This window comes from Condylura cristata, unplaced genomic scaffold (assembly GCF_000260355.1).
Source record: "Condylura cristata isolate star-nosed mole 26May11 unplaced genomic scaffold, ConCri1.0 scaffold00009, whole genome shotgun sequence".
In the NCBI taxonomy this organism is placed as follows: domain Eukaryota; kingdom Metazoa; phylum Chordata; class Mammalia; order Eulipotyphla; family Talpidae; genus Condylura; species Condylura cristata.
In genome coordinates, this window is record NW_004567110.1 from 43,570,115 (window position 1) to 43,582,368 (window position 12,254).

Here is a 12,254-nt window from a genome sequence, read left to right on the forward strand (position 1 = left end):
TGTGTGTGTGTGTGTGTGTGTGTCTGTGTCTGTGTGTAGGGGGGTGGGACGATACAGGTGTCCTGAGGGGAGGAGCCGGGAGGGAGGCGCGGAGGCCGGCACAAATGGAGCGCTGGGGGCTGGGGGAGGCGGGAGCCCGGCGGAGGGCGCTGGAAGGCGGGGTCGTGCGGGCTGGGGTCGGCGCGGCGGGGAGGAGGGACGGCGGCTGTCTGGGAGAGGAGGCCGTGGGGGGTCCCTGTAGGCGGGAGGGGATGGGCGCGGAGGGGAGGCGGAGGAAGGCCCGGGAGGGTCAGCGGGAGTGGGCCTGGGGGCGCCGGAGGAGGAGGACTGGTGCGCCGGCGGGGGGCAGGGGCGCGCCGGCGGAGGTGGCAGTGGCTATTTCTGTATAATGGGCAAGTGGTAAAGACGTAGCTCGTCGAATGGGGAAGGTAGGTGGGGCGGAGGGGACAAAATTTATCCTATGACAGGCAAGTTCTGCTGTGGCTCTTACGAACTACTACCGTGATGGCTCTGCTTAAAGGGGTAGTTGGCAGTTAGTGACCTTGCGGAGGTGAAGGGAGTTGGGCGAAGAGACAAAGATCAGTTACAGAATCCACTGTGTGAGGGCCGAGTCTCCACTACCTCCCGGGAGAAGCTGGGGTTGTGGTTTGGGGGGGTGTTCTGCAGGGGCCATTGAGAGAACGCTAAACTGGAATTCTTTGGGATTCTTAGGGGTGGGGGGCGGGGATAATGGCCTCTGGATTCTGGAAGTCCCTGAAAATAAGTGCAGAATTTTGCATTTGTGCATAATTTTCTTTGCAAAGGGTCCACACTTGGCCTGACTGTCCACTGCTCCCACCTCCACCAAGGTTAAGGCATACTATAGTAGAGAAGGACCAATTAGTGGAATATACTAAGGGATTTAAAAGTGGGTGGTTTCTGCAGAAAGGAATGGGATGATCCTTGAAAGGTATTTCACTGTTTGCTATAAACCTTTAATTTTAGGGTTGGATTTCACAATTTTGGTGAACTTGTGCTGAGCATCACACTTCTGATGCAGCTTTATGTTTTAGGAAAGCATGGTGAACACTTTAAAGCAAAATTGTGATGGACTGGCAGGATACTTGTAACCTTGTAGGAGGAAAGATTGCAACATTTCTCCTGGATATTTCTTTCCTGTCCTTGCTTTTTGAACTTGATTCACATACACGGTTGTGAATTGAGCAGCGGTGGAAAAACTCTTAATAAAATCGTCAAAACGATTTCATTCTGCATTTTGATTGTTTTGTAATATTGCACCTTTTTCATTGTTCAGTTTGTCTATATTTTACTGCAAACCAGAAAGATCACATCATCACTTGGATGGTAGATTTTTGCTGTATTTTGCAGCAGGCCTGTATTAAATTTGTGAAGCATTGTGTCAGATTGTGTGGTGTGTATGCTTTCCCCCCTTTCCCTACTATGGTTTCAACTCAAGTCACCAACTGCCATATTTCACAGCATGGCAGCGTAGTTTAAAATTTATTCTTGTAAGTGATCAGTTGGTAGGATAGAGTGTGTATTTCTTAACCAAGTTAGTAATTTTTTCCTTAAAAATCTTTGTTTCATATTTGTAAAAATGTTGCTATATAAACTCAAGAATGTGTTGTTAACCACAATTAGAAGGCTATGTAATTTAAAAATTTTAACTTTATTTGGAAATAATTTAAAATTTAACAGCAAATAGCAGGAATAACAATAATGCAAAGAATACTCATGTAATGAGTAATGGCTGTTAGCCATTTCGCCCAATTATCAGTTGATCTCTCAGCACACTTTTTTTTTTTAAACCTATTTGAGGGTAAGTTGTGTATACCATGGCTCTTTATTCAGCATGGAAAACCACATACATTTTATATTTGAGCTTGTTTGGCATGCCTAAATGAAGTTCTGGAAAAGTGTGATCTGTTTTTAATAAGAAGAATATCAAAAATATCTAAGATGGTCATCAGACTTTTTAGTATATAAATACAGAGTTACATATTATATATACACTTTATATATGGAAGGCTGGTTGGTTTCTATGTTTTAGGATCAGGTTCTGGAAGATACATCATTTTGATTTTTTTGTTGCTAACTTTATACTTTTTTTTTTTTTTAAAGATTTACTTATTTATGCATACAGAACTGGGTACAGACCAGAGGTGCAGGGGCGGGTGAGAGGATTCACCAGACAGAGTGGGGTGCAGAACATGCCAACTGATGAAGTGCACTGCTGAGGGGAGCAGCGGGCAGGTCAGGCAAGGTCTGGGACACCAAAGGGATCACCTCCCTTTCTGGGATTGAACTCATGCTGAAGCGGCTTTAGCTTCTTAGTGCTGTGCTTTAACCCGCTGCATCACCAGAGAGGGCCCCATTCTCTATACCTTTAATATTGTGTCCTCTTCTTTTGAACACTTGGAGTGCTGGGTATTTGAGCCTTTTTGTATATAGATCATAAAGAGGGAGAAATCTAAATATTGTAAAATAAGCTTGTGTTAATATTAGACCAAATAATTTGAGACATGCACCGTGTGATCAAATTACAAATAGATTTATTTGTACCTATTATAGGTACTCAAAACATTGTTTTAATGTTGAATGACCCCGCCCCCCTTCCCATTTCTAAGTACCTTGCCATTGTGTTGATTGTGTTGACCTAAAGGTAAGCCCAATATTACAGGAAGAAATTTAAGAAGTTTTTATTTGTAATTTAATGTATAACGAAGAGAAGAGGACTTCACACCAAACAAAATTAGGTTTAATCCTAGCAGTATGGCAATGGGAAGTTACCCAACCTGTAGGAAAATGGGAATAATACAGGCATGGCAAGGTGATTAAATGAGTTAAAGTAAAAATGGCAAAGTATGATACTTGGTATGTAAAATTGAGGTCTGATAAATGTTTGTTTCCTTTAAATTTTTTTTGGCCAATGATGTTTGTTTTTCATGAGTTTTTGTTGGACTCTTTCAGAGTGAGGTATCTGTATAAGTATTAAGAATATTTTATAGACTTTTAAGGAGATACTAGAGTTTATACTAATTTTTTTTTTACCTGAGTGTAATCTTTTGGGGTTACATGCTTAAAAAATGAATTTTTTTATAGTAATAAGTTTTGAGTTGATAATTAGTTTTGTGGTAGTGTGTAGTCTAAATATTCAGGTAGTAAATGTTTTTGCTTTTTGTATTTAACAAAACTTTGAAGTGCGGAATTGCCTGTTAACTGTAAGGTGGGATACTGATACAATATTTAGGTTAAATTTTTTTTTTTAAAGATTTATTTATTTGTGCATACAGAGGTTCAGGGGCGGTGAGAGGCTTCACCAGAGACAGAATGAGGAGCAGAACAGGCAGATCTACAAAGTACACTGCTGAGGGGAGCAGTGGGCAGGTCAGGAGAGGTCTGCTGTGACATGTGGTCTCCTGCCATGTGATCACCTCTGGAGCAGGCGGGTATCGAACTCATACAGAAGTGGCTTTAGCTTCTTAGTGCTGTGCTTTAACCCACTGCGCCACCAGGGAGGGCCCTAAATTTTATATTAAATATAAAAAAGTATTTAGTGTCATTTATTAAGCAGTATTTTTGAGGATTTTATTGTTGTAATTTTGTATAACTCAGTTTGTCAGATAGGCAAATGTAACTTTTTTTTTTTTAAAGATTTATTTTATTTATTCATACAGAACTGGGGTACAAGCCAGAGATGTGGAGGGTGAGAGGATTCACTAGAGACAGAGTGGGGAGCAGAACAGGCAGATCTATGAAGTACACTGCTGAGGGGAGCAGTGGGCGGGTCAGGAGAGTTCTGCCACGCCATGTGGGTCACCTCGGGGCAGGCAGGGATGGAACTCATGCTGACATGGCTTTAGCTTCTTAGTGCTGTGCTTGAACCCACTGTGCCACCAGGAAAGGCCTTCATAAAAATACTCTTTTTTTTTTTAATAATATAATAGCTTATTTTTACATCATTTTGTACATTTTTTTTATCTCAGTTGTAATCCCCGTGGGTTTCCCATCACCGAGTCACCCATGTGCCATCACCATAGTCCTGTGTACTTCCCTCCACTCCCCGCTGTTTTTTATGTTGGACTTTTAATTCTTCATGAGCAGCAAGTTTCCTTCAGTTATTAGTGCCCACTCTCCATAAACTGCCCTGCCTGTTTTCATTTAGTAGCTGGGAATCTGGAACTGCATGTCCTAATGTGCCTGATTGGATATCACTGAGGGCATTTTGGAGACATGTGAATAGGTTTCTCTAAAGTACCTAACTGTAATTGGAATGAACTGGAAACATTTTTTTTTTTCTTTGACAAAGAGGGGAGAAATTGATTTTATGAAGCAATAGACAATACTAAACTGACACTTTATTGATATGCCTTGATAGTTATCATTTTTTTTAGGTTTATTTATTTATGCATACAAGAATTGGGGTTTAGGCCAGAAGTATGGGGTGAGAGAATTCACCAGAGACAGAGTGGGGAATAGAATAGGCAGATCGACTGAAACACACTGCTGAGGGGAGCCGTGGGGAGACTGGAGTCTGCTGTGTCCTGTTGGTTACCTCCTCGGCTTCATAGCACTGTGCTTTACCCCCTTGCACCGTCAGGGAGGGCCCCTCAAGTTGTTTCAAATATAGGTCAGTAGAAGTGAAGTTTTAAAGACTGACACCACTCTGAATTGTCAAAGGTATAGTTTTGAATTGTAATTTTTATATTGATATAAATCTAGTATAATTTGTTTGATGAAAGAATAATTTCAAGATGTTACCTGTTGCCTCACATAGTACTAGATGAACATACTAATTTCATATGTTCTAACTTATGCAGCTCTTTGTATTACAGTTGCTAAGGAAACGGTTACAGAATATTTAAAATTGTATGACCAGTTTTAAGTGAATAAGTACTTTCACTGTTGATATTTCACAAAGCTACATTTTACATATCAAAAGATTAAATCTCTAAAAAATGTGCTCCTGTAGCTTACCATGCCTGCTTTGGGAAATCAGCTAGCCATGTTACCAAACTCTAATATTGAAGAAATGCATATATGTCTAAGTAGATAAGCGGTTTTAACTTTTAGAGGCTTACATTAAAAAAAACGGGATTTCTCAAAGTTGGTGAATGCTTATTCTAGGAAAGGGCACAAAATCACTGAAATACTTTTTGTGGTCTACTCACACTTTAGCTTCTTCATGACTTGTTTTCAATTAAATAACATGAAAGGTGATTGGGTATTTCTGATTATACCTAGTGTATTTTAATACAATTTGACCCATGCTATCCTTTTAATGATTTTATTTTTTGAGTGAAATGTAAATGCTTGTTTCATAATTTACTCTTTCAAGTTCTAATAACTATTTAGCTTACTTTGAAGAGAGAATTTTTTTTGCTTTTCTAAATATCGTAATAGCTAACATACCATACGATTATAAAATTTGTGATTTGAACAGTATTGTCTTTGTTTTTGTTACATAACATTACCCCAGATATTAAGGACTCAAAACAACATTGATTATCTCACACTTTCTGTAGGACAGGAAACTTGTGTAGCTTAGCTTAGTGTCTGTGACTCAAGGTCTCTTATTAGATTGCTGTTAGGATATTATTGGTGGCCATAATTTCATCTGAAAGCTTGACCTGGGGGAAGATTTACCTCCTACCTTATTTATATATCTCTTAGCATGATTTGATTCCTTGGGGACTTTTGAACTGAAAGTGTCAGTTTCTTTTGGGCATTGACTAGCAGTCTCTCTTGCTTCGTTGTCTGTGTGCCTGTTCAGAAAGCCACCATATGGCAGCTGGTTTCCTGGATGGCAAACAAATAAGAGAACGAGGGCAAGAGACTTACAAGATGGCAGTTTTGGCCTCTTAGAACCCTTTTTTTTTGAAGTGGTCTCTCACTATTTCTGTTGTATTCTGTTTGTTAGAGGCTGCTACTGTAAGAACTTTAGTTTATTTCTTAAAGATAGAAAAAAGGGAAATAAGAACTCACAGGCACACAGACTAATTGATCAAAGCCCAAAAAGTAATTTGAAGAGCTTGGGCTAAAATTCACTGGTACTCAGGCCTTGTCCTATTTCTGTAACATGAAATAGGAAAATACAAAAACTAATACAGGTGCTGAGTTCACTATAATAAGAAATATATTAGAAACTTGTAGTCATTTTGGGCTTGTCTTCAGTTTGAAAATGAAAGCCAAACACATTTAATTACAACTATATATAAATATAATGTTGAAAAGATTTACCACAAGAAAAGAAATACAACCAAAGGGAAGAGGGCAGGCCAGAAGGGGGCAAACCTAAATGGAATGGCATAATGAACAGTGATTTTTTCAGGGGGAAAAATTTAAGTTTAAATGGGCATGCTATTTTGGTAGTGGTAATAAAGCCACAAACAGGAAAAAGACTCCAACTACATCATCTTGCTATGCACTCTTCTCCATATCATCTAAGAGAATACTTCTTTGTGTTATATTCTTTAGGCTTAATTTATCTTATGGAGGATAAGATCAGAGCTACTTAAAACCAGCTTATTTCCAACTTTACTGGAGCAACGGGAGTACATATAACATGTTAATCTGGGCCTCCCTGGTGGCCTAGGGGTCAAGTCCCAGCACTACCACTTCAGAGGCCCACCACAAGGTTCTGAATTCTATTTAACTCACATGGCACTGCAGACCCCTCCTGTTTTACCTACTGCTCCTGTTAGCAGTCAGTTGATCTACTTGTTCTGCTCTCCACTCTGTTTCTGTGAATCCTCTCACTGCTCCTGTACCTCTGGCCTATATCCCAATTCTTTCTGCATAAAGAGGTACAGGGGCAGTGAAAGGGTTCATCAGAGACCGAGTGGGGAGCAGAACGGGTAGATTGACAAAGTACACTGTTGAGGGGAGCAGTGGGCAAGATAGGAGAGGTCTGCTGCCCCATGTGAGTCACCTCTGGGCGGGGGATCAAACTTACACTGAAGTGGCCATGGCCAGCTTCGCAGTGCTGTGCTTTAACCTGCTGTGCCACCAAGGAGGGCCCTAAAATAAAATCTTAAAGGTTCAGATTAACATTTTATTTTTTAAAGATTTTCTTTTTAAATAAATAAATTACAAGAACTGGGGTATAGGCCAGAGGTGTGGGGGAGTGAGAAGATTCACTTGAGACACAGTGAGGAGCAGAACAGGCAGATCTACTGAAAGACACTGCTGAGGGAAGCAGCGGGTGAGACAGGAGAGGTCTGCTGTGCCTTGTGGGTAGCGCTCCTGGTGAATATCAGCGCTCCAGTGGCTGCACATAGCTTCATAGTGCTGTGCCTTAACCCCATGCGCCACCAGGGAGGCCCTAAGGTGGTGTTTTTTTTTTTTTTTAACAGCTTTGCTTTTGCTGGAGTTATCTTAGAGCACTAGAAGTAAAAGGGATAAAGTTCAGTCTAGATCTGCATTGTCCAGAATGGTGTGCTGTGTGTAAGTGTACCACATATGCTTACTTAAATATCATTAAATTAACATTTTGTTTCTCTGGTTGCATTAGCCACCTTCAAGTACTTTGTAGCTACCTGTGGCTAGTGGCTACTTGATGGACAACAGATGTTTACAACATGTTTGTCATTAAAGAATGTTCAATGTTGATGTAAAGCAACTCCATTTTATATTTGATTTTGATTATGGGCATGTGTTTGATGTGTTAATCAGTCAGATCAGTAACTAAATTGAACTTTGTTTCTTCATTTTCATTTTCCAGTTTTTGGAGCCTTGAGGAATACAGCTGTCTGGTCAATATTGTCTTAACATGCTTCAAATAAATCAGGTGAGTTGTTAAACTATGTCATCCTTATATGCTGCTTGAGTCACAGAATGTGGAACATGTTAACTCAGTGTTCTATAATACAACCTGACCACCGCTTCTGCCACTGCTTTACCAAGCAATTAAATACTATATCTTCATCATACGAGAGATTGGGTGAGACAGGCTATTTTACGATTGAAGTCATAGTCTGCCATCAGTACCTTTTTTTTTTCTTTTTTATGTCCTATTTCCTTAGGATTTGGTGTGTTCGGAATGCTTATAATCATGATATAGCTTGAATAGGTGGCGGTTCTGCAGAGTGAACGCATTTCTAGTGACAAATCTTGTGTAGTAGTTATATGAGTGTACTCCTTTTCTAGAGCAGGGGAAAAGGCTAAAAGGAAGTGCTCCGCTAAATAAACTGCAGCATATAATATTCACTGAATGACATATTTTCTGGTAGGGCCTTGGCATTTTCCCAAGAACTTTATACATCTAATCTTATCCATTCTCAACAAATCTGGCTTTGCATCATAAATACAATGTTAGAAAATGATGTTTTATTTCTTTTGAGTGCAAACCAACTTTATGTGTTCCCCCACTGCTCACTGCTCACCCTGGTCACTTTGCCTAAGAAATCTCTATTTCCTTTGTATCATGTACCAATTTTGTGAGCTCCAGTCCCTGTAACAGTTACCGACTTGATCTCCTCTCTTGTATGTCCTTATACACCTCAGGCTTCACCGTGTGCCCTGGGCACTATTTCTGAGCACCCCAGTTATGGTGGCCTGCTTCAGTTCCTGGATTGGTGGTTCTCTCAGCAGACACTTTGCATAGGTTACTTCTACCTGTACTTCTCTTCCCCTCATCGGTGATTGACTCACTTGATGCCCATGCCTCGTATTTGCTCTTGTAGTACCTTGTCCTTTTTTTCAGTATTTTGACGTGCTCAGTTACATTCAGATGTGTAGTTGTTAACTCCCTCACTGGGCGGTGTGCTCCCTGAAGGCCTGAGTGAGGCAGTATGCTCACAGCTCAGCGCCTTGGCTTGTTCACACTTATGCCCTAGGTCCTAGAGTGGTGGTTGTTGTATGTAGTTTTCATGTATTTGGTAAGTAATTGAATGAATTTTGTTACTAAAGTGATGAGAACTCTTTTTTCTAACAATAACCAATTAATTGTCAGTTTTGGTATTACACAATGCTTGCTTTGTACAGTGCTTTTAATAGAAGCTTTTTCCCTTTTGCAAAATTGTTCTTTGATTGTCTCCTTGTGGTACAATTTTTTTGGTGTGTGCAACAAGTATTACTTTCTTCAGATGCTGCTCATAAAGAGTTAAAGGAATTGTAAAGCTTTACTGTGCTCAGTGCTTCGTGTACCTTTAGAGTTGTCAGATCCCATTGGATTGATGAAGCTTGCTGAGATATGACTTGCAGACTTGTCAGTATGAAAATGTCACTAAATGACTATATGGCTGCCTGCCATTAATTGTATGGGTTCAGTAAGAAATTTTCATATTATGCCATAGACAAATGGAAATAATCATTTATTTTTATGCCAGTCAACATCTTTTTAAAAAGAAATTATTTATTTGCACATACAAGAACTGTGTACAGGCCACAGGTGTGGGGGTGGTGTGAGGATTCACCAGGGACAGAGTGGGGAACAAAACAGGTGGATTGACTGACATACACTGCTGAGGGGTGCAGAGGGTAATACAGAAAAGGTCTGCTGTGCCATGTGGGTCACTCCCTGGCTGGTGATCTAACTCATACCGCAGTGGCTGTGCTTTAATCCTTTGCACCGCCAGGGAGGCCCCGACAATCAACATCTTTTAAATTTATAGCTTACGATTCAGTCCTGGTGAGGATTTATTGACTGACTATGTTACTGCTCTTGGGGAATCAGGCATAGCAGACAGTTCCTAGGCAGTGTTCTGTATGGCCACAAGAAGTTCTCTGAACTTTGGCTAGAAATTTTGCATAGTCCCTGTAGTTATACATGCTTTTCTTATAAGGGATAGGCATTCCTAGTTTACTTAGTGACCATCCCCATGTTATCAACTGAGTTTTATCCTCCTAAATATTCCAGTCTGAGGGGTAAAGTTAGTAAAATTGGTTATATTTGTAGTAGTTGAAATTATAGGAAATACTTACATAGGTAAACCTAAAGTGAAATAAATTCTTAATAATTTTATGTTTTAAAAAAGTTTTTCTTGAGTGAAGAGGGGGTCTCAAGATAAATGTGAAAAGACATAAAAAGGGATTGAAGCTGATAATCAGCTTTGGATTTGGATTTTTACTGTTATTCAACACTCTTTTTAGGATTAGCACTACATTTTTATTTTGGAGATCTTTTGTTTTCTTAAAATATCTGAATAGCACTAACAAATTCTTACATGTGTATTCTAGAACTAATTAAAAACTAGGCTATTATGTGATATTAATTATGTGATACTAACGTGCTGAGATTATAATTATGGAACCTCGTAACATTCCATGTTCTGTTATGATAATGACTCTTCAATGTTGCAGTTGTGTTTGTTTGCCTTTAAAAACATGTGTTCTTAACTATTTATATTTGTGTTTATTTTAGAAAATTTAAGTGCTATTGGTAAGCAAGAAAGAAAACCTGCAAATAATTCCACTATTCTCTTACAAAGATAATCACTGCTAGCATTTTGGGGTGTACACTTACAGATTTTTTTCTGTGCATGTTTTTTTCTGTATGTTTCTGTGTCTTTGTATGTTTGTGTTTATGTGACTATGTCTTATTTAAAAAATTGGGATTATTCAGTATGTAATCTATGTACTCCACAATTTGGAAGTACTAAAACTTATTTAATCAAACCGTATTGTTGGATACACTTTGGTGTAAGTAGTGCCACAGTAAGTATTTCTGTTTTGACACACAGATGTGCTCCCTGTCTGTTACTTTCATGTAATTAAATATTAGGAATGGAAATATTGGCCACTGGATTTTAAAGATATTTGATTCCTAAAAAGCAAAAGTACAAAATGAGATCTATTAAAAGTATATGTGCTGGGCCCTCCCTGGTAGCACAGCAGGTTGAAGAGCAGCACTGTGAAGCTGTCCGCAGCCTCTGCAGCTCCAGGGAGGTGCCCGCCAGGCGGCAGCAGACCCCTCCTGTTCCTCCGCTGCTCCCCTCAGCAGTAGACTTCAGCACATCTGCCTGTTCTGCTCCCCACTCTGTCTGTCTCTGCTCCTCACTCTGTCTCTGCTGAATCCTCTCACCCTCTGTACCTCTGGCCTGTATCCCAGTTCTTGTATGTATAAATAAATATTTAAAAAAAGTATATGAGCTGTTTCTTATTTCCTTGACAAATTTTATAAAAAGTATATGAGCTATCTGTTTCGTACTTCCTTGACAAATTTTATCTGGCATTAATTTTTTTTTTATGTGTAGAAGAACTGGGGTGTAGGCCAGAGGTGTGGGTGGGAGGGAGGTGAGAGGGTTCATAAAAACAGAGTGGGGAGCAAAATGATATGGGGAGTGCTGGGTGAGACAGGAGAGGTCTGCTGTGCCTTTGGGTAGTTCCCTGGCAGGATTTGAACCTCTGAGTAATAAAGGTTTAAGTTTTACGCAATTTCCGGGCTCTGCCACAGTCAGTCGCTGTGGATAGCTTGACAGTGCTGAGACTTAACCCCTGTGTCACCAGGGAGGCCCTATGCGTTTGCCTTTTGTGCAGTTGCCTTGTGAATTGCTTATGTGTAGTCCACTGGCATATTGTCCTTAATTTGTAAATAAAATTGTCTGCATTGCACCTCATTGAGAATTTTCTCAGTATTTTAAAGGATTTATTTATTTATGCCTACAGAACTGGGGTATCGGCCAGAGGTGCAGTGGTAGTGAGAGGATTCGCCAGGACAGAGTAGGGAGCAGAACAGGCAGATTAATGAAATACACTGCTGAGGGGAGCAATGAGCAAGACAGGAGAGGTCTGCTGTGCCATGTGAGTCACCTGGGGTGGGGGTAGGGCCCCCGGGATCAAACTCACACTAAAGCAGCTGCTGCTAACTGTGCCTCTAGGGAGGGCCAGTATTTATAATCAGTACTTTATATATTTTTTCATTCATTATCCAAATAATTAATGGGAACTTATTTCCATTAACTTGTTTCCATTCCTGGGTACAGTGCGAGGTAGGAGTGTGGTATATTTAAAATCTTTATCTCTGATGCTTGATTATTTCTAGGGAAAGAATACCCAGTTAACACTAAGCTGTAGCAAATATAAGTTAACAAGGCATATGGCTGTGAACGAATCTTTTTATTTTTGAAATAATCTTTTAAAACAAATGCCTTAAATAGGTAAATATTGTTTGGATGAGTTTTTCTAATAGACTTGACAGGACAGTCTGGTAAGGAGTTGGGGAGTCTTTATGAGGCAGTAGAGCATGGGAGAGTCCAACAGCAGGGGATTCACAGAGGTATAAGCAGTTTGGTGGTTCCTTTTTTTTTTTTTTT

At 39.8% G+C, this 12,254-nt stretch overlaps 1 protein-coding gene across 4 annotated transcripts in view; it reads left to right on the plus strand.

Moving 5' to 3' along the window:
* Positions 1-12,254, plus strand: part of STAU2 (staufen double-stranded RNA binding protein 2) — a 229,572-nt gene that overhangs the window by 1,065 nt on the left and 216,253 nt on the right. For all 4 annotated transcript variants that reach the window (XM_012723014.1, XM_012723015.1, XM_012723013.1 and 1 more), the window contains one exon: positions 7,724-7,789. In XM_012723014.1, coding sequence (XP_012578468.1) covers positions 7,772-7,789 — 18 coding nt within the window. In that variant the 5' untranslated portion in view covers positions 7,724-7,771. Of the gene's footprint in view, positions 1-7,723; positions 7,790-12,254 lie in introns of those variants that run through there.